Genomic DNA, 23,927 nt, shown 5'->3' with positions numbered 1-23,927 from the left:
GAGTTGGTGATGGACAGGGAGACCTGGTGTGCTGCAGTCCATGGGGTCGCAAAGAGTCGGACACGACTGAGCGACTGAACTGAACTGAAGCCTCCCATGGCCAGCCCTGAAGACCCATCTCCTCAGTCAGCCTTGGGGGCGGGGGCAGGGGGGTACAGCCCGTGGATACTGGGCTCTGGGCTGAAGAATCAACGTGGAGGGTCCACTCTGACTTAAGAGTAGGCCGGCATAGGGTCCACCTGCGCTCCCCAAAGACTGCATCACCAAACACGGGGGTGGGGCGGGGGGGTGATATGACAGGCTTAGCCAGAAACCAGCTGACGTTGGTTTCTGATGTGATACACGTCCTGGCTGCCCGCGGGCGAGGGAGAGGATCCTGCTGCCCCCCGCCACCCCACCTCGCCTCGAACCTCTGCGGGCTACCACAACCTCAAAGCCGCCGCCGCCAGCCCCTCAGCGATCTGTGGGCGCTGGGCGCAGGCTGGGAACCCCGCACGTGGGTCCGCAGCGCAGAACGCTGGACTGCGCATCCTTCCAGACTACAAGACCCACAATGCTCCGGGCGGCGGCGGCGGGGAAGGAGGGGGTGCCTCCAGGTGTCTGCGACCTCGCCACCTCCCTCCCGGAAGTGCCCGAGGGTCCGCTATGGAGCTGGCGGAGCCGGGCGGTGAGTCCCTGCGCCTTGGCCGCACCACCCCGCTGCCCCAGCAGCTGGCCCTACTGGCCCCGCCCCTGGATCTCCCGCGCCCGCCAGCCACTCGGGGTGTGGGGGCGGGCGGCGGGAAGATGCGAAGGGTGGTGGAGGATGGAGGTGGGGAGGGCAAAGTCTTGGGTTCCCGGGAGAGATCAGGGGTCTTGCAGCAGGCTGAGTTTGGAGAGGTTTCCCAGGGAAGGCGCGGGGTCGGGACGCCTCGGGTGGGGTTTAAGTGGACCAGGGGGCGCCGAGTTGGGGTGGGGGCTAGGGTTGGGGGTGGGAACCCTCGGAGGTTCCAGTTTGCCAAAGGGAAGCAGTTTGACATTTGGCATGGGGAAGCCTTGGGAAGCCGTCCTGTGCTGCGGGTGGGGGTTGGCTGAATGGTAAGGGGTCGGTGTGCGAGTGTGTAGAGACCTTTTTTCTTCCCCTTGGAGAAACTTTAGCGATGGAGCGGTATTAATAGATAGGCTTTGCCGTGAAATAGGCAAAGGAGTAGATAAACTTTGAGATGACCTAAATGGGAAGAATAGGTAAGCTTTGGGGTGGTTTGGTGGGGGCTGAATTTAAGGGAGAGGTTGCTTAGAAGGTCAAAGCTCTGACTTCGGAATAGGGTTTGGGTGAATTGTGGAACTGCTTAAAGACCTGAAATTTAGGTTACAGAAAATTAGGACTTGTGATTTGGTGTTGGGAAGGGGTATGTGGGGCAAGTTTGGGGTGGCCAGTTGTCAGAGCAGTGTTATGTCCCAGGGTAGGGCTGGGATAACTGGGCGGAATGAGGACTGTGGGAGAGTTGTGGTGGGGTAGGGTCAGGGGCCCCCTGAAGTTCAGAGGGCTCTTGGCGGGTGAGCCAGCCGCTCATGGGTTCTTTGTGCCTCTCCAGCTCGGTAGCGCGGCGGGCAAGGCAGGTGCCATGGCCCTGATTGAAGGGGTAGGTGATGAGGTGACCATTCTTTTCTCGGCGCTTGCCTGCCTTCTGGTGCTGGCTCTCGCCTGGGTCTCAACGCACACTGCCGAGGGCGCGGATCCACTGCCCCAGCCGTCAGGGACCCCAACACCAACGCAGCCCAGCGAAGCCATGGCGGTCACGGACAGCATCAGAGGGGAGGCCCCAGGAGCTGAGACCCCCGGCCTGAGACACCGAGGTCAGGCAGCACCACCAGAACCCAGCGTGGGGCTTGCAGCAACGCCGCCACCTCCGGACTCCCCCCAGGAGCCCCTGGTACTTCGACTGAAATTCCTCAATGATTCTGAGCAGGTGGCCAGAGCCTGGCCCCACGACACCATTGGCTCCCTGAAAAGGTAAGCCGTGAGGATGACAGGAAGGAAGTGCTAAAGAGTGGGACGGGGATGATCACAGTCCTAGAAGGGCCAGCAGAGATCCGGGAGATCCTCTTATAGATGAGGAAACTGAGGGTCCTGGTCACACACTGTATGACCCCCCACCCCCCCAACACACCGTGGAGGCCAGAGGTGAGGGTAGGAGAGTTGTTCCGGACCAGGGGCCAGGAGTGCCTGAGACCCGCTCTATTACCCAGGTCCCTCTCTCCTCAGGACCCAGTTTCCCGGCCGGGAACAGCACGTGCGACTCATCTACCAAGGGCAGCTACTGGGAGACGACACCCAGACCCTGGGCAGCCTTCACCTCCCTCCCAACTGTGTCCTCCACTGCCACGTGTCCACACGGGTGGGTCCCCCCCTCCCGCCCTGCCCGCCGGGGTCCGAGCCAGGCCCCTCCGGGCTGGAAGTAGGCAGCCTGCTGCTGCCCCTTCTCCTGCTGCTGCTGCTTCTGCTCTGGTACTGCCAGATCCAGTACCGGCCCTTCTTTCCCCTCACCGCCACTCTGGGTCTGGCCGGCTTCACCCTGCTCCTCAGCCTCCTGGCCTTTGCCATGTACCGCCCGTAGTGCCTCCACGGGCTCTTGGCCACGCCGCCGGCCCCTCCGGATCTTGCTCGCAACGACAAGGTGGGAGCTGCTGTCTGCCCAGGCCCGCCTCTCCGACCTGCCTCTTCCCGCTACCCTGGAGCCCAGCGCTGCGAGGCAGAGCACTCCGGGGATCGGCGGAGGCCCCTCCCTGTGACCTTCATGGCTCTGGGCCACCTCCCCGGGCAGCTGGCCCTCAGCGCCCACTGACAGTGGGCTACCCCGGGTCAGACAGCTGCTGTCGCTGCCTTGGCCCTGGACAGAGCCGGGCCACGCCCCTGGGCCCTTAGGGCTCAGGCTGAGGACCTGGGCACCTCTTAGTCCCGGATCGCTCCTTGGCTGGTTTGGGGACCCGAGGACTGGGAAGGGCTGGAGAAGGGGAGTCGGGATGGGTGGAGGGAGCTTTCTGGAACACGTGCAGATTAAATAACTGTGAAGTTTTCACTCTTGGCCTAGTGTCTGCGTGTGTGGGTCGCGGGGGAGGGGGGCTGCGGGGCGCTCTCCCCTACTGGGAGAAAAGGGGTGGGCCAGACGCTTTGCCCTGCCCTACCCGCCCAGGCCAACCGCTGCCGACTCCCCTCTGCACCCCAATCTCAGCCACCAGCCCTTTGGCCCCGCCCCGGCCCCGCCCCAGCCCTTTGGCCCCGCCCCGGCCCGGCGCCGCGCGCGCGCAGCTTCCCGGAAGAAAGGGGCGGGGCACGCGGCGCCCTGGCGCGCGGGGCCTGCCGGGAGCCACGTCTTTGCTCCGGAGGACTTACTTGGCGCGGCGATTGGCGTCCGGGCCGCGCGGTTCGGGGGCTGCCGGGAAGATGGAGGACTCAGTGGCCCCCTGATGAGGAGGCCACGGGGGGAGCCCGGCTCCCGGGCCCCGAGACCGACTGAGGGAGCGACCTGCGCGGGGCCTGGGGAGTCATGTAGGGGTGGCGCCGCAGCTGCGGGGCGGGCCGCGGGGAAGGGCGGCGGGAGTTGGTGTTGGCGACCACGACCACGGTCTCCTGGCATTCCCCCCGGGCCGCGGGTGGGGGTGTGTGTGGGGGGGCCCCCCTGACACCGCCGACTCCGCGCCGTAGCGCAGGCCGCGCTCGCGGGCTCCACGGGCGCCCTTCGAGGTGGGCCCTGCGTTCTCGTTTCACAGGCGAGAAGGCTTGGGCAGGGAGACTGAAGCCACTTGTCCAAGGTCACGCAGCTGGTAAGTGGGAGCGCCCAGCATGGAACCCAGGACCGCGGAGCCCGCGCTCCACCCTCCGGTACCGCCGCCGCCTCCTGCGGGAGGGGGAGGTGGTCGGGGGTAGCGGGGAGCGTATCTGTGGGGCGAGCTGGGCTCCAGGCTGGGCGCGACCACTAACCAGATTCGGGACCTCGGGGCTTGCCTTAACCCCCTCGCCTCCCTGGGCCTTGGTCTCTCCACCTGTGAAATCGAGATAGTACCAGCCTCTGCCTGCCTTCTCACGGGCGTGTCAGAGGAGGATCGGAGGAGATGATGCATGTGGAATTGCTCTATAAAAATTACTCCGTGAGAACTCTGAAGGATTCCGATTGCTCTCGCAAAGGTTGGAAGGAGTCAGAGAGGGGCGGGTTGGGGAAGAGGACCAGAGCAGTCACAAGGGTGAAGAGAGTCCGGGTTGTTCTGACCCCAGACTCCTCTGAATGGGGAGCGAGGTGAGGAATAGAGAGTTGGTCTTTCTCCCCTCTGGAGAATACCTCACTCCCTTTTTTGGGCCACCCCTCAGGGTCTCCAGCACCCAACTCCATGCTTCGAGTCCTGCTCTCTGCCCAGGCCTCCAGTGCTCGTCTCTCTGGCTTGCTGCTGCTCCCACCAGTACAGCCCTGCTGTCTGGGACCCAGCAAATGGGGAGACCACTGGCCTCCTGGAGGAGGCCCCCATGCAGGCCCTGTGCAGGGGTTGCAGCGGCTTCTGGAACAGGCGAGGAGCCCTGGGGAGCTGCTGCGCTGGCTGGGGCAGAACCCCACCAAAGTGCGTGCCCACCACTACCCTGTGGCGCTTCGTCGTCTGAGCCAGCTCTTGGGGTCTCTGCCGCAGCCCCCTCCTGTGGAGCAGGCCACGCTGCAGGACTTGAGTCAGCTCATCATCCGAAACTGCCCCTCCTTTGACATTCACACCATCCACGTGTGTCTGCACCTTGCAGCCTTACTGGGTGAGGACGGTGTCTGTGGGTGGGTGGGTGTTAATGGAAGGATAGAGAAACCGTAGCAGACCCACCTGAGATCATTGACATACCCCACCTCAAGCTTTGCCAGGAACGGCACACTTGCTGAGTGATGCCACACTTGCTGCTGCTCTGCAGTATCCATGACAGCCATCACGAGTCAAGCAGCATGAGTCGCAGCTTAGGTTAGGGTGCCACCCCTTTTTTATTGTTGTTTAGTCGCTAAGTCACGTCTGGCTCTTCTGCAATCCCATGAACCATAGCCCGCCAGGTCCTCCATCCATGGGATTCTCCAGGCAAGAATACTGGAGTGGGTTGCCATTTCCTTCTCTAGGGGATCTTCCGGACCCAGGGATCAAACCTGTGCACTGCCAGGCGGATTCTTTACCACTGGGCCACCAGGTCTCTTCTAATACAGTGCTCTAGGGAGCCACTGCAATTTATCACCATTGGCAAGAGATGAGATCTTAAACCGCCTTCTTTTTATACGGCCTTCCCCACAGATGGTTGTGATACCTTTATTCACGTGGTAGTTCCCATTTCTCTGGTGTTTCCACGTGCTCTGTAGCAGAACTTCCAGCCCAGAAAACAGAGATGAGAAGGACTGAGGATTCACTAACTAAAACGGCAGGATTGCAGCAGAGCAGAGCAGCTCCTTCCCTGCCTCCTTTGACCCTCTGCCTCTCAGGCTTCCCATCAGATGGGCCCCTGATGTGCGCCCTGGAGCAGGAGCGAAGGTTCCGCCTCCCTCCGAAGCCACCGCCCCCTCTGCCGTCTATCCTTCGAGGTGGGCAAAGGTTGGAAGCAGCTCTAAGTTGTCCCCGTTTCCAGCGGCGTCCTCAGCAGCACCTCATCCGCAGCCTGGCAGGTGCCAGAGGCGGGGACAGGAGATGGGGGCGGGGATGGAGGCAAGCAGTATCTGCTGGAATCTCGCCCGGGTCTGGCCTGAGGGTCCAGTGTGATAAGCTGTTCTTCACAGAGGCCAGGCCCGAGGAACTGACTCCCCACGTGATGGTGCTCCTGGCCCAGCACTTGGCCCGCCACCGGTTGAGGGAGCCCCAGCTTCTGGAAGCCATTGCCCACTTCCTGGTGGTTCAGGAAGCCCAGCTCAATAGCAAGGTGGGATTGCCTCTCACCTTCCCAAGCTCCTCTCCTAGTGGTCCTCAGACACCCCAGCAGGCCTAGCCCCCCCACCCCCACCTTGTCCACTTGATTGGCTGCTGCTTCCTGCAGCAGACCACCTACCTAGGCTCTCTGGCCTCTCCCCTGGGGTACCACCTTGGCTCACACCCGCACTGGCTTGTCCAACTCCCCACCAGGTACACCTGGTTCTCTGCACTTGTCCAAACATGCTTAGCCACTGCCTTAGCTTAGTCGATCCCACTCCACCAAGTCCTCAGGGCCAGAACCCACAGCAGTGTCTGCCTGTCTGGAGACTGGCCACATGGGGCTTGAGCAGTGCGTATGCTATTGAGCATCTGTGCTGTAGAGGGACTGTCCTGCCTTTCCAGTGACTGACGTCATCAGCTTGCAGGCCAAGTCTCCCTGAGGTTCAGCTTGTAAAGAAGACAGGAGAACCTTCCCCCTGGGTGATGGGCTGCTCTTTGACCCACAGGTGGTACAGAAGTTGGTCCTGCCCTTTGGGCGGCTGAACTACGTGCCTCTGGAGCAGCAGTTTATGCCCTGCCTTGAGAGGATCCTGGCTCGGGAAGCAGGGGTGGCCCCCCTGGCAACTGTCAACATACTGATGTCACTGTGTCAGCTGCAGTGCCTGCCCTTCCAAGCCCTGCACTTTGTCTTTTCCCCTGGTTTCATCAACCACATCAGTGGTGCGCAGACTTGGGGGGCTGGCTGTATCCTGGAGGGCCGGGGAGCTGGGGAAAGCAGGAGTGAGGGTCTGCACCCCAGTAAGCCTCGTTCTGCTTTCCCCACAGGCACCCCTCATGCCCTGATCGTGCGGCGCTACCTCTCCCTGCTAGACACGGCAGTGGAGCTGGAGCTCCCAGGATATCGGGGCGCCCGCCTCCCCCGAAGGCAGCAAGTGCCCATCTTCCCCCAGCCACTCACCACTGACCGCGCCCGCTGCAAGTACAGGTGGGTGGGCAGCTGGGGGAGGGAAGGGGGAGGGAAGGGGTTGGCTGGCAAGGAGCACCCGGGTAGACAGGCCTGGGAGACCCTGAGCTGTCTATGCTGCTGCACTCTGGGTCACCAGAAAGCTAAGCCGCAAAGGCCATTTCCCAGCCTGGGTGTCGAAGGAAGTGGGACCAAGCTAAAAAGAATGCCCTGGGGGGCCTTCTGAGCCGGGCTCCTCTTCCCTCAGTCACAAGGACATAGTAGCAGAGGGGCTGCGCCAGCTGCTGGGGGAGGAAAAATACCGGCAGGACCTGACCGTGCCTCCAGGCTACAGCACAGGTGAGCTCTGGGTGGGCCGGCGAGCCCCTGGGAAGCAGAGCCTCCGCCGGAAGCCAGTGGCTCTTTCTCTCCCGGCCCCACAGACTTCCTGCTGTGTGTCAGCAGCTGCGGCTCGGTGCTGCCCGTGAGAGCCCAGGACCCCTTCCTGCCGTACCCTCCCAGGTCCTGTCCCCACGCCACCCGGGACCCTGCCCAAAGGTAAGGCGGGAGCCTGGGAGAGCTTCCCCGGCCCCCCGCGCATAGCGCCTGAGCCGCAGTCCCTTCCTCTCCAGGGTGGTGCTGATGCTGCGGGAGCGCTGGCACTTCTGTCGGGACGGCCGGGTGCTGCTGGGCTCCCGAGCCCTGCGGGAGAGGCACCTGGGTCTGATGGGGTATCAGCTCCTGCCGGTGAGGCCCCGCCCCCAGCCCCACCACGCCCCCACTAGGACCTGGCGGCCAGCTCCCCAGCCCCCAGGGATGACGAACTCTGTCCTCCGCCCCGCAGCTACCCTTTGAAGAACTGGAGTCCCAGAGAGGCCTGCCCCAGCTCAAGAGCTACCTGAGGCAGAAGCTCCAGGCCCTGGGCCTCCGCTGGGGACCTGAAGGGGGGTGAGGGGTGCACACAGGCTCAGGATGGCCCCCTCGTGGGGATGGACAATTTGCACTTTGCTTCCCTCTGCTTTGACTTGTCATTAAAGTCCCTCTCCTTCCCCATCGCACGTTTTGTTTCTGGGACAGGTGGGCTGGGTTCCCCCACGTGTTTCCCATTCACAACCGGCTGACACGGACACACACACACAGAGACCAGGGATAGGTGGGGTCCGAAGCACTTTACTGCCTGGGGGGGGTGGTGGAGGGCCTTAAATTATTCACTTAAATAAAAATGAGGAGGGAGGAGGATGGGGAAAGCACCGCCCCCAGCCCGTTCCCTCTGTCCGTCCATCCCGTGGCTGTCCGTCCAGGCAGCAGTTACACAGGCATGGGCATCTCGTTGTACTCGTCCACACCCTCCCGTTCATCGAACACCGGTTCTGCCTCGTTAGCATCCAGCTGTGGGCGAGGACAGAGGAAGGTGGGCGACCTCCCAGCAAGACCGCGTGGGGGCGCCAGGCGAGGCGAGGGAGGAGCGCGGGCCTTACGTATTTCATCTCCCGCTCGGTGAAGATGCGGGTCAGCACCACCATGCGGAGCGGCACCGTGAGGATGAGGATGAAGGGGAAGGCCAGGGAGGCCGCGGTGGACATGACGGCCCAGAGCACGGCCAGGCAGAGCAGCTGCAGGGCCGTGAACAGGTGCATACGCAGGGTCCGGACCTGGGGGCGGAGTGACGCAGGGCAAGAAGGGTGAGACTGGGCCCCGGAGGGCCATCCGGGCCTACCACGACCAGAGGATGACGGTCCCTCTCCCCTCCGCAGGGGCAGGTGGAAGTGCCTGCCTGGGTGCTTACGGGAGCCAGGTCTGCACAGGCTGAATGGTGGCTGGCCAGAGTGGATACATGGGGGGCCGGAGGGTGACCCACACAGACTGGGTGGCGGGGGGAGAGGTGTGGGGCCCTTCCCAGCCGGGTCTCACCTTCTTGACGTAGGTGACGTCCGGGTGGTGTTTGGGCGGCATGAGCAGCAGGTGCAGCCGCTCATAGAACTGGATCCCATTCAGGGAGGTCACGCCCATGTACAGGAAAATCCCGAAGAGCACAGCCAGGGGGATCTGCCGGAGCAGATCCCCGATGACCAAGGAGAGGCCTGCGGGGCGAGGGGGAGGAACAGCTGGCCCCGGGGCGCTCCATCCCTCCACCCGCAGCGGCCACGGCCATGAGACCCCTCCGGCAAGGCTAGGGGGAGAGGTGAACATACCCACGAGCAGGGCCACCAGCAGCCCTGTCACCCGCTGCTCCTTGACCTCCTGGATCTTGGGCTTGTCCCCGGGTGCCACTGCCTTGCTCATGACCGTGAGCGCGTTGGCATGCGTGACGGAGCGGACAGTGGCGGCAGCCAACCATGGCAAGCCGAAGAGGGCACAGATGCCGCCCATGGCCACGATGAGCAGGAGGTCCAGGTGGAAGCCAGAACCCTTCTGAAGCATGCGCTCCTTCTTGGAGATGATCAGCCTGAACAGGGACAGGCATGCCCTGAGCCCTGGGCCCCCCAGCCCAGCTCGGCAGACAACTGGGTCTTTCCAGAGCACCCAGGCAGTCACCTCCTCCTGTTTCTGGAACCTGGAGGTCCCTGCCCATCCTCTTCAGGACGAGGGTTCCATCACGGAGTTGAGTCCTGTCCCAGTGGCCACCACCCACCCCCTGGACAGCACCTAGCATGTCCTGTGCCCATGCAGGCATGTTTCAGTGGGATTTTCTGTTGTTTACAAACTTCAGCAGCCAGCCTGCTGGGGGTTCCAGCCCATTCATGCAGCAGGTCGTCCCTGTCTGCACAGCGACCCCTCTGCCAGGACCACTCACGTGGTGATCTGTGTCTCCATGAAGATAAGGATGAAGACCAAGATGGCGGGCAGCAGGCTGGCAACCATCATCCACACGGGGAAGGTGCTCTTCTCCCCCAGGGGGTTGATGACCCAGCCGCGCTTCTCTGGGGCTGTCACTGAGAAGCCACTGGGCACGCTCAGCTTCTGCAGGGCAGAGGGTCGGGGGGGAGTGCCCTGAGTTGTACTGGGGCTGGGGGGATGGTGAGCGAGTGCTGTGGGAGAGGCCTGGCGTCTGCCTGGCTTAGCAGCAGTCCTGGTCCTGGGGCCTGGAGCCCCGCACCCCCTCATCACTGCACACCGCCGTACCTGGGTGTAGGTGTCCTCAATACTGTAATCCACGAGCACCATGACGAGGATGGCGATGGGCACCCCAAAGTCCCCAATCACGCGCCGTACCTGTGGGCAAGCACCGCGCTCAGAGGCCCCACGCCGCCGTCCAGGCCGGACTGCAAGTTGCCCCCTTCCTTCCCCCACCCGGGGGCTCTACGCCTCCCTCGGGCCTGCCAGCCCACACACCCGGCCGGGGAAGAACCGGCTGTTCTTGAATTTGCGCAGGAAGAAGGCGATGAAGAAGGTGCCGGCCATGAGAACCAGCGACAGCAGGGCGGTGTTGGGCTGGCCCCGGGGCCTGCCCTGCCCAGGCGGCCTGGCTGAGCTCTCGTTCCTTGGCCCCAGTGTGGCTCCTGCCCCGGGCCACGTGGCATTTTCGCCACTGCCTGCCTCGGAGCTGTTGGAGACGGAACAGCCGTGGAGGGGGTGCTCCTGGAAGATCTGGGGAGAGAACAAAGGACTCCATACGCTTAACTGACCAGAGGTCTGGGACTGAACTGTCTGCTGAGTTGGGACAGGCAGGCCCAGGGTGGTCAGCCTACCCTCAAGGAGCTTGTCTTGATTAAGAAAATGACTGAGGTGAACAGATGGGAGCGCAAGACCACTGGGGGTTAAGAGAGCGGGGCTGGTCTAATTGGGGAAGGCAGCTTGGAATGAGGCTCCAGAGAGGCCTGGAGGAGCATCCAGGGGAGCGTGGCAAACACTGGGGACACATCTGATCCTGACCCAGACACAGATGTGAGAGTATGTCTGTCAACTTGGGGGCCTTTCCCTCTGACTTTCTGGATCCTCTGCCACCTTATCAAAAGCACCCGTCACCTTTGTTATTAAAACTAGGTGAGTCTTTGAGACCGATCTGAAGTCCCAGTGTGTATGTGTTGGCAACAGGCCTCACGCATGGAGAACCCAGGGGCAAGGAGGCTCCCAGCTCCCTCTTGGGCCAGGTCCCATGGGGGCCCTACCCACCTTCACCAGCTTGTAGAAGGTCTCATAGATGAAGATGAGCGAGATGAGGAAGGCAAAGATCTCCTGGGTGAAACGGGAGACGAAGCGCACCAAGAAGCTGCCCTCCAGGGCCACCATGAGCAGGGCCAGCAGCACCAGCCAGAGGCCGATCCACACGCGGCCCACCAGGTACTCCAGGTTGTTGCTGCTGCAGAACTGGGGCAGGCAGGGCGAGGGGGTGGGCGGAGTCAGGCTCAGAGCCTGGGGGCTCTTGAGGAGTGCGGGTGGGGCTGCGGGGTGGGGGTCGGGGCGGAGGGGAAGGGGAGCGGGAGCTGAGTCGGGCAGGAGGAACCAGCGCCAACAGCCTGTGGCCACTCACCGAGAAGAAGGCCTCCTCGAAGACCAGCAGGGGCCCGGAGAAGCCAATCACCAACAATGGCTGGGCCCCCAACAGGCAGAAAAGCACGCCCTGGATGGCTGTGGACATGATGAGCTCCGACACTCCGATCAGGTCATGCGTCTTCTCCCCTAGGACAGCAGGAGCCTGCTCAGGGGCTGGTGGCAGGGCGGGAGGTGGGGGGAGCCATGCCCTCCCCACTCCGCCCCGGCTAAGCCCCTCCTTACCCAGCAGCCCCCCGAAGGTGATGGCGGGAGACAGGGCTGCGAAGTAGATGAAGATGACAGCGGCCAGGCACTGGGGGTCCAGCGCATCCCGGAAGTCGCTTAGGTAGTGGGGGTAGCGGCGCCGCACGTCTCGGATCAGCCCCCCAAAAGGCCGGCCCGTCCGCCGCAAGGGATCGTCTTCCACTGCACCGGCCACCTCTACCATCTGCAGGAGCGCTGCAGCCCGGGGCCTGCGTCAGGGCACCCGTCCCTGCCCTCGCTCGCCCATCCGCCCTCCTGACGCCCCAGCCGGACCCGGGCAGCCCCGATCCAGCCCCCTGGCTCGTACTGGCCCCGTACCCTTATCCTGAGCCGACTTGGGCTCCAGCCCGGCGCCCGGGGGCAATAGCCGGCCCTGCTCCTCCCGCTTCTTGAGCATCTGGCGCTGGAAGTGAGCGACCGAGCGCAGCAGCTCCTCGCCCTGCACCTCCGAGGGCGGCAGCACCACGCTGCAGTCCAGGAAGGCATTGATGGCCGTCAGCAAGTCCTCCCGCTCGTCCGCCAGGTAGGCCGCCTCATGGAATTGCTGCCAAGGCAGGACCGGGGTGAGTGAGGACACAAGACGCGGGGCCAGGGCCTGGGAGCCAGGCTGGGCACCGGGGGTTTGGGGGTGGGGGTGGCGTTCTGGAGTGGCTGACCTTGTCGGACATGAGGGTGGAGATGGAGCGGCCGATCTCGTGGTAGTCCATGTTGGCGCTGCTCGGGCCCAGCAGCAGGAAGAGGAAGCGCACCGGCACGGGCACCTCCAGCACCGCATCCAGCTCCACCGCCTCCCGCAGCCGCACGAAGGCCATGGTGGGGCGGGCCAGGAACTCCACACAGCCTGCGGGTGTGTGGCTGTCGTGGGCGGGAGCCCAGCAAGGGTGGCCTCCGGCCGCCCCCCGCCCTGCCCCACCCCATCCCCAGTCCTCGCCTCACGTACCCACGAGGACTACTGTGGCCTCGGCGTTCTCAGGGATCTTCTCCAGCAGCTTCAGCTCGTGTTTGGACTTGGAGCGAGTGATGCCGGCCGGAGGAGCCGGAGGGGGCGGCTCACGCTGGGGAGGCAGGAGGCTGGGGCTCAGCTGGGCCGCCCTGCCCCTGCCCGCCCCCACCCCGCTCGCTCGTGTCATGCAGCCTCTGGGGTGGCTGGACCTCACCCCGGCGGGGCTGCCTTCTCCCCCTCACCTCTCGCTCCACCTCCAGCCGGGTCTCAGGGACGCCTCCAATGAGGGGCTCGGTGACATGGGGGTCGCTCTCGGCGCCCTGGCCATGGTGATGCCCCAGCAGGGAGCCCAGGGAGCCGGCCGAGATGTTACGGGGGAAGGAGAAGTCCTTCTCGTCACTGGGGTGGCTGTGGGGCGGCAGGCAGGGAGGTGAGGCGGGCTGGCGGCCAGGGCTGGGCAGGCAGGGTGCGGTGCCCGAGGCCTCACCTGTGTTTCAGCAGCAGGGCCCGCAGCACGTTGGCTCTGTCCTCGGCCTTGATCTGGTCCGAGATGACCATCTGCTCCACCACCTGGTGGGCCACACCAGGCAGGGTCTGCTGATCCAGGTCCAAGAGCACGGCCCCTAGAACGAGGACGACACAGAGGGGCCTCATCCCCAGCCAAGAAATGGGGGGCCGGGCTGGGATGGGGGGACAGCCAGAGAGGCACTGCCCAGCCCTGAAACCGGTGAGCGGGGCCCAGCTCGGCCTGAGGCCCAAGTCCCCAAGCCCTCTCTCCCTGCAGGAATGTTGTGACGCTCAGCAGAGGCCAGGAAACCACAGCTCTCAGGCCACCTGGCTAGACCTTGCCCAGACACCCCTTCTGGGAAGCACGCAGCAGGAAGTGTCCCAGGCCACCCACATGGGCTGGACTGCCCTTCGCTGCCGGGAACTTCCTCCGGACCGAGCTGCCACCTCTGCTGTCCACTTGAGGGCCTAGTTCTGCCCTCTAGAGCACAACCCAGCCGGTCGTGGCAGCCCCGGAGCCATCCAGAGAGTACCCCCCCCCAACCCTGGACTCCTCAGTGTCCCCAAGTCTAGCAGCTGCTCAAGGACACCCAGCCTGTCCCTGCTCCGAGCTGCCATTTCCCAGAGAGATGAAGGTCCTCTCAAAAGTCACCAGGTCATTTTTCCGTCAAGGTCAACTTGGGGGACATGGAACAAACAAAACCGAAGGCCCCCCAAGCAGCCAAAAGCCAGACGGCACAGCCTGGCGATCAAGCCCTGCGCTCTGGCACCTCACCCAAAGCCCTCAAGCCTCTTCAGAGCCCAGTAACTCCTAGTTGGGAAACAGTCCTGACAGCAGGCTTCTGAGTCCTTGGCTGCTGACAGCAAGTGGGAGCAGTTCCCCACCAGGAAGGAGGAAACAAGCCGAGAGCAGAACATCAGACGTGAGCACCTGCGCTCATGCAGCAGAGGCCACACTGCCCTACAGGTTAGGTCACACTGCTGGGAGCCCACACCGCCCTACAGGTTAGGTCAGGCTGCCCAGAACGTCTAGGATCTCAGAAAGCATTCCACCAAAACCATTTAACAACACTGCAGCATCCAAAACATACCAGCTTCAGTTTATCTGAAAATATCACTTAGAGAAGCTGCTTGCTGAAGATGCCAGACCAGAGAAGAGGGTCAGGCCTGCCCTGCAGTCACCCAACGACAGAGCCCGAGGAACGGCTGGCCTCGTGAGAAGTGACATCATGACAAGAGATGCTCCCTTCTGGGCTCTGGTGACATTACACACCCTGTTGCTCAAGACAAAGGTGTGGGACCGTTTGGTCCTCGGAGAACGGGCTCGGGCAAAGGCCGTTCCCACGTCGAGGACGGGCGGGCGCGCATTACCATGGGCCAGGGTCCGGCGCAGCTCCAGGAGGCTCCGGAACGACAGGGAGGCCACGTGGGGCTTCCCCCAGCGCTCTGTCTCCTCCTCCACGTCCTCCTCGAATTTGATCCAGCGCGCCGTCTCCCGCCACTGAGGCTCCTGGTTTTTGTCCAGCAGCAGCTCATTCAGCTCCACAAACACCTTGGGGTGACGGGAGAAGGCGTGGTGGGATGGAGGCTGTGACCCCAGGGCGCACAGGGCGCAGCCCACCTCGCGGCTCTCCCTCGTCTGTGAAGTAAGAGCGATGCCACCCACCTCAAAGGCCTCTAGCGGGCCAAGAAGGACCCACCTACTGTACAGCATAGAGCTAAGCACTCAACAGTCTGTAATAACCTATAAGGGAAAAGAGCCTGAAAACGCAGGTATGTGTACGTACGTATAACTGAACCACTTTCCCATACACCTGAAACCAGCACCACGTTGTAAGTCAACTGTAATTTTAAAAAATGGGGGCACAGTGGGCGATAAAAGTGCACAGAACACTTAGCATCGTGCATGACTCGGAGGAAGTGTTTGATGAACGGTCACTGAACACACAGGAACTTGGCAGGATGCATTTACACGCATTTCTAGAACTGGCAAAACTGGAGAGGGACACAGCGGTGACTTCTGAGGGTGCTGATGAGGCAGAGGCCTGAAGGGACTCTCTGGGCGTGGGGACATCCTGTATCAAGGTAGGCTTGGCTAGGGTTTACATGTGCAAAGCATCATGGAGCTGTGCACTTAACCTCAGTGTGCTTTTACTGTGTCTGACCGCAATCAAAAGGTTACCCAAAAAAACCCACTGGCAGGGTTAGGGCTCAAAACCAGAGTGCTGGAATCTTAGATGGGCAGCATCACTAAGGACCGGGCTTCCCTGGTGGCTCAGCTGGTAAAGAATCTGCCAGCAATGTGGGAGACCTGGGTTCGATCCCTGGGTTGGGAAGATCCCCTAGAGGAGGAAACGGTTTCCCACTCCAGTATTCTGGCCTGGAGAATTCCATGGACTGTATAGTTTATGGGGTCGCAAAGAGTCAGACACGACTGGGCGACTTTCACTTTCACTATACCTGAGTGGCCCTGGCCAGTCACTGTGCCTGTCACCCTGACAGGATGTGGGAGGACTCGAGTGGGGAAGTGACTGGACTCTGAGACATGAAGCACACTGCTGCATGAAGCCACCCTCAGACACCTCACTGCCAGCTGCCAGAAAACGGCTGTGAGAGAAGTCAATGTGTCTAGAATGTGGACCAGAACTGTAACAGCCACACCAACAATGGCAGCTCAGTAACACCGTAATAATGGTTTGGGGACAGATGGCTACTGGAGTTAACTGTAGTGAATATTCTATAATGTTGTTTAAATGTTGATTGGTTATGTGGGGCACCTGAGGCTAACATAATATTGTGTTATCAACTATGTCAATTAAAAAAAAATCAACACTGTTGAAGACTGCACTCTTGTGCAGTGCGCAACCTTGAAAACCATACATGGCCACCCTGGGGCTTGAGATTACCGCTGGTCTGAGAAGCGGTGGGGGCTGTGGACAGCAGATCTACAGAGAGATGATGGAAGACCATGGAGCACTGAACTCACCTCATGGGGCTTGTGGGGGGCCCGGGGCCGGGCCCGAGGAGTGGGGCCAGGCTCTCGCCCTTCCCGGCCACTCTGCACAGATGCCTTGGCGTTCTTCCGCACCAAGTGTCGCCGTACCCCAGGAACATCCTCAAACCGGTGACCTGCAGTGGTGGGGAGGAGAGGGTCAAAGGTCCCTTTCTCTTACCCCCACCCCCCGCCTCACCAGCTCCAGGCTTGCCCAGGCCCGGCACGCACTCTTCATGAGGTCCAGGTCAGCCGTGGCCAGCGTCTGCGCCTCGCTCTCGTCCGTGGGGACCCGGGGCAGCAGCGCCTGCTCAGCCCCCGTCATGCTTCCAATGCGTCTCCTCTCCTGCAGGTTGTAGCTGCGGTGCCCGGGCTGCGCCTTGGTCAGGAGGCGCCCGGAGGCACCCCCATCATCACCTCCCGCCGTGCCGCTGGCCACGGCCACCACCTCTTCCACCTGGGCCCTGCACAGACAGGGCGGCCATGAGCAAGCCTAGGAAGGCTGGCCCCTCCCGCTCAGCCAGGGCCCCCAGGAAAGGGGACCCCCACAGGCCCCAACCCCGCCTCCCTCTCCACAGGCCTTGGTAGGTGAGAATATGGAAGTGCAGAGAGGGTTCTGGAAGCAGAGGGTGGTGTTTGAACCCAGCTCCTTCCTTCCCAGCAATCCTCCGAGCTGCCCTGGGACAGAAACTCAAGCCGCCAAAGGGAGGCTGAAGCCAGCCTTCCCCGGGGCGGGCCAGTGATGTCGGGAAAGTGCCCAGGTTGGGACCGCTAGCAACGGACTCAGGGCTCACAGGGGCCCGTGTTTCTAATCAAATGGAGTAAAGGACGTGGAAATGGGCCTTTGGAGCTGGAGACGCCTGCCCCCACCCGACAGCCGTGAGAAGGGTAAGAGTACCTGTCCCTTAGGATTCTGGCTTCTGCTCTTAGCTCCCAAACTGGGGGTGGGGATTTCCTTTCTCCCCGCTTCCCCTAGAGGGCCCTGTCCCTGCCACACCTTTGTACACCGTTCCCCTGGCAACCGGCACCCCCACGGCTCCAAGCCCCTGTCCCGCGCCGTGACCAGCGCCCCCTGAGCCAGGCTCTCTCCACCTGCACCCACCTTCTGTGCCCGAGGTTCTGTTCACACTCCTGCCCACAAATCTGAACCCCTTGTACGACGCCCTGTTCTCTCTTGGGTTCCCCCGCCTCCTGGCCATCTGCTGGCCCGCAGGCCTGCGCCTCCCGCGCAGACGGCTGAGGGGGACCTGGCTCCATCCACACGGCCTGTCTCCCCAGCGAGTCTGTGCCGCCCCGGAGGGGCAATTTGCCCTTCACTTCCCCCCACCCCTTCACACTGCCTGGCACCCGGACAACAGGGAGGCGATAGTAGTGACCTTGAGACCTCGTTCAAAGTGGTTTCTTCCAGGAAGCCTTCCCTGGCTGATGTCCCCAAACTCCACAATCACCTGTTGGTACCGATGTTCCGCCTGAACCCAGTCGTCTGGCGCAGTAACTTGTGCTGACTGCCACTTCACGAGACCACAACCAGGGTGGACTGGCAACTCCCCAAAAGCAAGAGGGGGGCCTCCTATTCCTCTCACCCCCTTGGGGTCCCGGGGGTGTGAGGAGGTCACCTGTCCAGCCTCTGACCTGTGTTTGACATTGCTCGCCTGAAGCCATGGCTGGGGGGGAGATGACAGGTGTGGGAGGAGGCGCCTAGACCATATTTAAAACTTTCATTCACACCACCCTTGAAACCTACTACCACCTTGTGGGAAAAGTCCTATTACACTTGGTTTACAGACGGGGAAACGGACTCAGAGACGTCAGTTCTTGTCCAGAGTCAAATCCTAGCAGCATAACTGGGTTTGAACCACAGCCTGAGCCTCTCAAGGCTCCTGCTTTGTCTCCTCACCCCACCTGACCGATGCTGGCATGGGGGGTCTCTGTGTGGGGACCCTTACCCAGTCTGGGCTGCTTTGGTGGCCCGGGGAGCTGCCTCCTGGTGGGGCAGGGGTGGAGGTGGAGAGGGACTGGTGGTTTCTGCCTTCCGGTCGGCACCTTCGTCCTCCTGGAGGAAGAACTAGAACAAGGAAGCCGTGTGAGCAGGGGAGGTTGGGCCAGAGATCCTGCAGATAGCGCTCCCACCCCCGGGGAGCCCTGCCCAGCTCACCTGCACGGAAGAGGGTGTGGAGGCAGGCGAAGGCTGGCTGAGGGCCCGAGCCCCCTCGGCCTCACTGGCCTCATCCTCCTCTTCCTCGCCCTCCTCGATGGTGGGGGTCTCCCCAGTCGGGGAGGCTCCGGGGCGCCTGCGGGGCTTCCGCCCTGGGCCCTGGGGTGTCTTTCGGCGCCGGGTGTCAGGAGGCAGGTGGGTGGACAGCGGGTGGTGGATGTGATGGGAAGACTGGCGATGGTCTGCAGGGACAGGTGCACTGGCTGCCAATGGGCCCTGCTCCCCCCTCTCCAGCTGGCGGGCCCCCAGCCTCTCCCCGCCCCCAGGCCCCCAGCCCGGAGCAACACCCTGTCAGCCCCCAACTCGCCTCCCCCGACCCCCTCACATTCAAAGTCTTCCTCCCCGTAGCTGCGGCCGAGCTCCTCCCCTCCTCGGGACCCCGCCTCCTGAAGGATCTCCTCAAACCGCTCCACGCCCAGGGTGCGGTGGAGTTCATCCTCCTCTTGCTCGGCTGCAAAGCCAGGTGCAGTCACGGGGCCCAGGCTCTCAGGCTCTGGCTGCAAGGAAGAAGGGGCAGTGAGGACTCTCGGGGAGTGGGGGTGGGGGTGGGGGGGGGTGTCCCAGCACACCCCCTGCCCGCCTAGCAGAAGAAATCCAGTACCTTTCCCCCAGCTGCCCCGACTCCAAAGCCGGGGACTCAGCACCCTACCCCCAGCAGCCTTCCCTGCCCCCCCACTGGAGTCCTGGGCCATCAGCACCCTGGCTGGGCCCATTCCTGTCGGTTTCTAGGGCAGGTGGGAAGCGTCAGCCCTGGAGGCCTCTGCAGAAGTCCCGTGTGTCCACCCCGGAGGTCAAGGTCGGAGGTGTGACCTGGGCCGTTCACATGGCTGACACTGATGGTCGTGAATGCGACCCTGACCTGTCCGACTGAGCCAAGTAACTCCTGGTGGGGGGGGGGGGGGGTGCGGCGCCTGAGCTAACCAACCGACCGGGCTCGGTCTGAGTCAACTGGAAGCCCACCGGAGGGAGCCAGCGCCCTGGGCTGCAGCCCTGCCCCGCCCCGCTCCACCCCCCCACCTCCCGCACCTGAGTCATTCTGCGGGAGCCCAGGACCGTGGTGGCGCTTCGGAGAGCTCAGCCCAGCAGTGCAGGCAGCCACCACTCTGCAGCTTTGGTCCAGCGCCCCCCCAACCACCACCACCCCCTGCCGGCTGGTCTCAGCTCCAGGCACCACCAAATATTTGCTCAAGCAAGAGCTTCTGGACTTGAAGGACATCAAGATCTCCAAGGGCAGGGGTACCCGAGCAAGAAAGAGCGGAGGGAGGTGGGCTGGGAAGGAGGGCGGGCCTTGCAGAGCCTGGGAGGTGGGGTCAGGAGCCGCTGGGTGGGGCAGGGAGGGGGGACACACTGGATACTAGAGGCCAGGACCAGAAGCTTGCACCCCCCGCCCCAACCCTGGTCAGCCCATCTCTGCCGCTCGAGCCCGGCTTCTCCGCCAACTACCCCCAGGCACGGGGCCCCACTCTCACCAGAAAGAGCACCGGAGGAAGGCGGTAGAGCGGGGCGGCTGAAGCCAGCGAGCAGAAGGGGGCTAGCCCGGGGTGGGGGGAGGAGGGCAGAGAGCCCCTCGCACCTGAGGCCGCAGGAGGAAGTCCATGGCTGCGGGCTGGGGTGAACTGGGGGCGGAGGGGGAGGGGACTGGCCGGCACCTCGCCCCAGTCACGTGCCCCCGTGGGCCCAAGTGACCAATGAGGCGCGGATGATGCCGGCGCTGGGGTTAATCATTGCCCTTCCCAGGAACACTGGAAGGGGGACACGTGGGGCGGCGGCCACGTGGGGGCCGGGAGGGGCCGGGCCTGGGTGGCACGTGGGGCCGGGGGGCGGGGCGGTCTGCCCAGAAGCCCCTTGCAGCAGGCCCGGCAGGCACAGCCTCCAAGACCCAGGGCGGGGGAGGGGGCTGTCATCGGTTAGAGACCCAGGATTCCCAAAGTTCCTCCTCTCCCGCTGAGGAGGATAAACAACCTCCCAGGGCTTCAGGGAACAGAGCCGCAAGGCCCTCCCCAGGGCTGGAAGCCATCTGACGGCCACCACCAGTACCTGTCCCAGACCCGGTGGCCCGTGCAAGGAGAGGCATGGCAATGCCCTTCCCAAGTCCATCCAGGCTCCCCTCTCGGGCTTCTTCACACGCGCACACGCACACACACTCACACCCCTGTTTGACACAGACCCTCACTCGCCCAGAGCCCCAGTGGCGGTCTCTCACTCACACACACACACCCTCACCCTTGGCCAAAGCCCCAGTGGTGGCCTCTTCACTCACACACCCTCAGCCACAGCCCCAGCGATGGTGGTGCACAGGAGCAGTGAGCAATACTCACCGTTCGGAAGGAATCCGCGCCCGACGCGGGGCGCCGGGGGCCGCTGCTCATGGCCAAATCTTAGCCCTTCTCGCTGTAGCTGCGCCTTTCAGGGAGACGAGGTGGCGGCATAACCTGGGGGAGGGCACCAATCACCAGGTGAGAGAGGCCCCAGGCCAGCGGGAGCACCCCCACATCACACAGCTCCCCCAGCCCAGACCAGCCCAGGCGAGGGCAGGGCCCTGCGGGGGTGGGGGGGTCTCCTGCTTGCACACGATCCTCCCAGGCTCCCAAGGGCCTTGGCGCCTGACTCTGGGAGGGTGGAGCGGGGAGCAGAGAAAGTTAAGACAGGAAAGTTAAGAAAAGAGAGGAACAAAGAACTGAAGCGAGGATGGAGGCCCAGCAGGCCCAGGGACTGAACGGAGGCAGGGGGAGAGAGCAGAGGGTGGGAGACCCCTGGGGTTGGGGGCAGGAAGGAGACAGGCCCAGACCTGGAGAGACAGCAGCAGAGATCAGCTTGGGGAGATAGAGGAAGAGGGAGGACAGGCCGAGCCAGAAGTGCAGTGAGAGCGGAGGGGGCTGGTCACGGCTGGCAGAGGGGGCTGAGACCGGAGACGGGTGTACAGGGGTAGGGGGTGAGACCCAGAGCTGGGCCGGGGCAAAGGGGGATGAAGGAAGGCAGACAGAACTCTGGAGTGAGCCCAGAGCAACCCGCAAAGGGGGCTGCTGTCCTGTGCCCCCCCTCCTCCGAAAAAAAAAAAAAAAGCCCAGCCCCGAAGTGGGGGAGGAGGAGGCTCCCAGGGAGGGGCAGGAGCCCAGCTCCACTCTGGCAGTGGGAGGGCGGCCGGGCGGGCGGCACTGGCCGGGCAGCGCTTTATACTGGGGGAGGGGCACGTGACGCCCGGGGAGGAGGGGGCACAGAAACCCCGAGGTTCTGCCCTGGGGGCAGTCTTAGTGCTTCCCTTCCCCAAACCCGCGGCCAGGAAAATCTGAGCGGCCGGGCTGACGCCCTCCTGACTGTGACTGTAGGGGCTTCTGGGGAGGCCGCCGGGCGCGGAAGGAGGCCAGCAGAAGGGCTGCGGTTAGGGAAGCTGACCAGCAAACTGGGGGGGACCCATTCCTAGTGGAGGGGGTGCTCTGTGATGGCAAGAGAACTGAGCTCCCCGGTGTGTCGCTGGTGTCGGAGTGGTGGTCAGGGTTACCGGATTTAGGGCCAACTCAGGGGTGACACAGGTCAGTGTAGGGTCAAACAATATAGGTCGGTCCAGGGTGGGGAGCCTGGAGCCACACATGCCCCTAGCGGGGCATTCCAGCTCAGCTGAGTGCTCTCTTCAGCTCCCCCCTTAGCAGGCTCTGCGCCAGGGCAAGTCTGCTGTCGGGGCGCCGGGCACTGGAAAAGACAACCGGGTCTGGGAGGGAGTGCCTGGCACCTGCCCGTGCCCCGCTCCCACTTCCCACTGGGCTCTTGGTGTGCTCCTCCTTCCTCCCCCGCCCTCCTCCCTCTACCTCCCCCTACCCCCACCGCGTTGTCCCCAGAACACAAAGCTGCTTCTGTCCAGAGCATCGGTGTCGATAATCCGGGGTGGGGGCACATTCCAGGGACCAGCCCCGACCGGCCCGGAGGATTAGCACTCCGGACCCCCACTTGGGCATTAATCACCACCGCCGTCCGCCCCCCAAGTGGACTCACATTCCACCGCTCTCCTGACGAGGGGCTGGCGGGAGTGGGGAGCTCAGGGAGGAGGAGAAAGTGGACCCTGGAGTGCAGGTCAGCGCCGTACCCCTACACCCAGCACAGAGCTCCCCACCCGGGCCAGCCAGCACCCCCTCTCCCACTCCCGCCAGGAGTTAGTTAGGTCGCACTCTCCAGGGCTCGTCTTTCCCATCACCACCCAGCTGCTCCTTCTCCGGCCCGACCCCTTGTCCCGACCTGACCCGCCACCCCCATTCCTGGCTCCGCCTCCCAAGCCCGAGATTGGGGGGCAGAGGCTGAGGCTCGGGGCAACTCTTAGGCAGGGGCGCCCTGGACGGGCCTTAAGGCTAGAGTAGGGGGTGGCACGGGAAGGGTGTCGTCTGGAGTACTGCCCGGGTTCGGGAGGGCCGGCGGCGCCTGCCAGAGAGTACCCGCTCCCGGTGGCAGGGGGCGCGGCACCCTCGCTTTAGGGAACTCGAAGAAGCGGACTCTAGACCCCTCTTCCGACCCGCAATCACTCCGCTTGCCTCCCCATCCTTCTCCCCCAAAAGCTCGCGTCCCCGCGCCCCAGTCTCCGCCCTTTCCTGCACTTCCACTCCCTCCCCGCTCCGAGTGCCGAGTTCCCCCCTTTCCTTCCCCCTCCCTTCCTCTCTCCGCGGCCCCAGCCCTCCCCCGGCGCCACCTCCCAGCTTACCCGCTTCCTCTGGACCTGGCGCTCCAGGGGTCTCGGGGGTCTCTCTCCCCGCCGGCTCTGGAGCCCTCGCACGCTCCCGACGGCTTCCCCCGGGCCCACCTCGGGGCGCGCCCCCCGCCGCTCCCAACTTCTCCCAACTCAACTTTCCCCCGCGTCGCGGGCAGGCCAGCCCCCTACGTGCGCGCGCCCCGGCGCACCGTGCGCGTTCCCGGCGCGGCGGGCCTGGAGGCGGGGAGTGGGGCCGAGACCCAGGGGGCGGAGGCGCGCGGCCAAGCACTGCGCGGCGCCCGGATCCCAGAGCCAAGGAGGCCGCCCCTGGCTTGACCCTCCGCGCGGCGGGAGGCGGCCGCCCAGCGCTTCCCCGCAACGAGCTCGGGTGCCTGGAGACGCCGTCTCCTAGCTTCATTTGGCCCTTCTGGGCGGAAAGGAAGCCCGCCTCATCCTAGGAATCCCAGGCAGGGGGGAAAAAAAAAAAAAAAAGAGGCACCAAGCTATTAGGCAATTCGGAGGAAATTGAAATATCAATGCATCGGGGGTCAAGAATCTCTCAGCGCCCGCAGGCAGCCCCAGCCTTCCACCCTTTGTAGTCCCCAGTGCCTCCAAGAAAGCCCCTATCTTTGCCAGGAGGACGGGGGTGGGGTCGAAGAGCGGTGATGGCGGCGCGGGTTGGATACCCCTTGCTCTGTGCTAAGTCTTTCCGAACCGGGGGACTTCTGCCTCGGAGAGATTCCCTGCCATGACCTCCTTTCTCGAACCCTACTCATAGTCATCACCTGTCATTTAAAGATCTATTTCTTGTTTTCTTAAATTATAAATTCTTCCAGATAAGCGAATCTATGTTTCGCTTCTGAGAGTCTGCCACCGAGGGAAGGACAGCATTGTGTACGCAGAAAACGTTCAGACATAAACGAGTTAATTAACAAACTGTTTAAGCCCCTACGTCGGTTCCGGCGGCGCCGAGGAGTGCTGTTTGAGGGCAGTTTTCATCCAGTTCACAGCCCTCAAGAATGCAAT

At 63.3% G+C, this 23,927-nt stretch overlaps 3 protein-coding genes across 10 annotated transcripts; 2 read left to right on the top strand and 1 right to left on the bottom strand.

Annotated features, from left to right (window-relative positions):
- The first annotated feature begins 492 nt into the window (after window positions 1–492).
- Window positions 493–3,059, top strand: TMUB1 (transmembrane and ubiquitin like domain containing 1). The gene is made up of 3 exons (XM_070788428.1): window positions 493–667; window positions 1,575–1,993; window positions 2,246–3,059. Exons 1-3 carry the CDS (start codon window positions 554–556, stop codon window positions 2,595–2,597), a joined length of 885 nt encoding a protein of 294 aa, XP_070644529.1. The 5' UTR covers window positions 493–553; the 3' UTR covers window positions 2,598–3,059.
- A 260-nt stretch (window positions 3,060–3,319) lies between these two features.
- Window positions 3,320–7,888, top strand: FASTK (Fas activated serine/threonine kinase). 7 transcript variants are annotated; one of them, XR_002180586.2, is made up of 11 exons: window positions 3,320–3,529; window positions 3,751–3,804; window positions 4,346–4,771; window positions 5,472–5,651; window positions 5,763–5,902; window positions 6,399–6,612; window positions 6,718–6,877; window positions 7,104–7,195; window positions 7,301–7,393; window positions 7,468–7,582; window positions 7,680–7,888. XR_002180586.2 is itself a non-coding variant. In XM_019959337.2 (11 exons), exons 1-11 carry the CDS (start codon window positions 3,448–3,450, stop codon window positions 7,785–7,787), a joined length of 1,605 nt encoding a protein of 534 aa, XP_019814896.2. In that variant the 5' UTR covers window positions 3,320–3,447; the 3' UTR covers window positions 7,788–7,888. The 7 variants fall into 7 exon arrangements, 6 of the variants coding, with proteins under 6 accessions (XP_019814896.2, XP_019814897.2, XP_019814893.2 ...); XM_019959337.2 differs by having other exon boundaries at window positions 5,472–5,570; window positions 7,279–7,393; XM_019959334.2 differs by having other exon boundaries at window positions 3,322–3,529; window positions 7,279–7,393.
- A 97-nt stretch (window positions 7,889–7,985) lies between these two features.
- On the bottom strand, window positions 7,986–23,069 carry SLC4A2 (solute carrier family 4 member 2). Of its 2 annotated transcripts, XM_019959333.2 has the most exons (23): window positions 22,914–23,069; window positions 20,548–20,661; window positions 18,555–18,726; window positions 18,170–18,411; window positions 17,961–18,079; window positions 16,246–16,478; window positions 16,009–16,151; window positions 14,394–14,574; window positions 13,003–13,138; window positions 12,758–12,923; window positions 12,513–12,627; window positions 12,229–12,413; window positions 11,891–12,116; window positions 11,552–11,767; window positions 11,307–11,455; window positions 10,949–11,143; window positions 10,169–10,423; window positions 9,959–10,048; window positions 9,630–9,796; window positions 9,028–9,281; window positions 8,747–8,916; window positions 8,314–8,487; window positions 7,986–8,224 (listed from the first exon to the last, which is right to left on the bottom strand). In XM_019959333.2, the coding sequence occupies exons 2-23, from the start codon at window positions 20,596–20,598 to the stop codon at window positions 8,144–8,146; spliced, it is 3,720 nt and encodes a 1,239-aa protein (XP_019814892.2). In that variant the 5' UTR covers window positions 20,599–20,661; window positions 22,914–23,069; the 3' UTR covers window positions 7,986–8,143. The 2 variants fall into 2 exon arrangements, with proteins under 2 accessions (XP_019814892.2, XP_070644521.1); XM_070788420.1 differs by lacking the exons at window positions 20,548–20,661; window positions 22,914–23,069 and adding an exon at window positions 19,803–19,841.
- Between the last annotated feature and the right edge of the window lie 858 nt (window positions 23,070–23,927).

The sequence above is a fragment of the Bos indicus genome, chromosome 4, assembly GCF_029378745.1.
Source record: "Bos indicus isolate NIAB-ARS_2022 breed Sahiwal x Tharparkar chromosome 4, NIAB-ARS_B.indTharparkar_mat_pri_1.0, whole genome shotgun sequence".
In the NCBI taxonomy this organism is placed as follows: Eukaryota; Metazoa; Chordata; class Mammalia; order Artiodactyla; family Bovidae; genus Bos; species Bos indicus.
The sequence above is the reverse complement of the archived record's forward strand: the minus strand, read 5'-3'. Positions and strand labels throughout refer to the sequence as shown.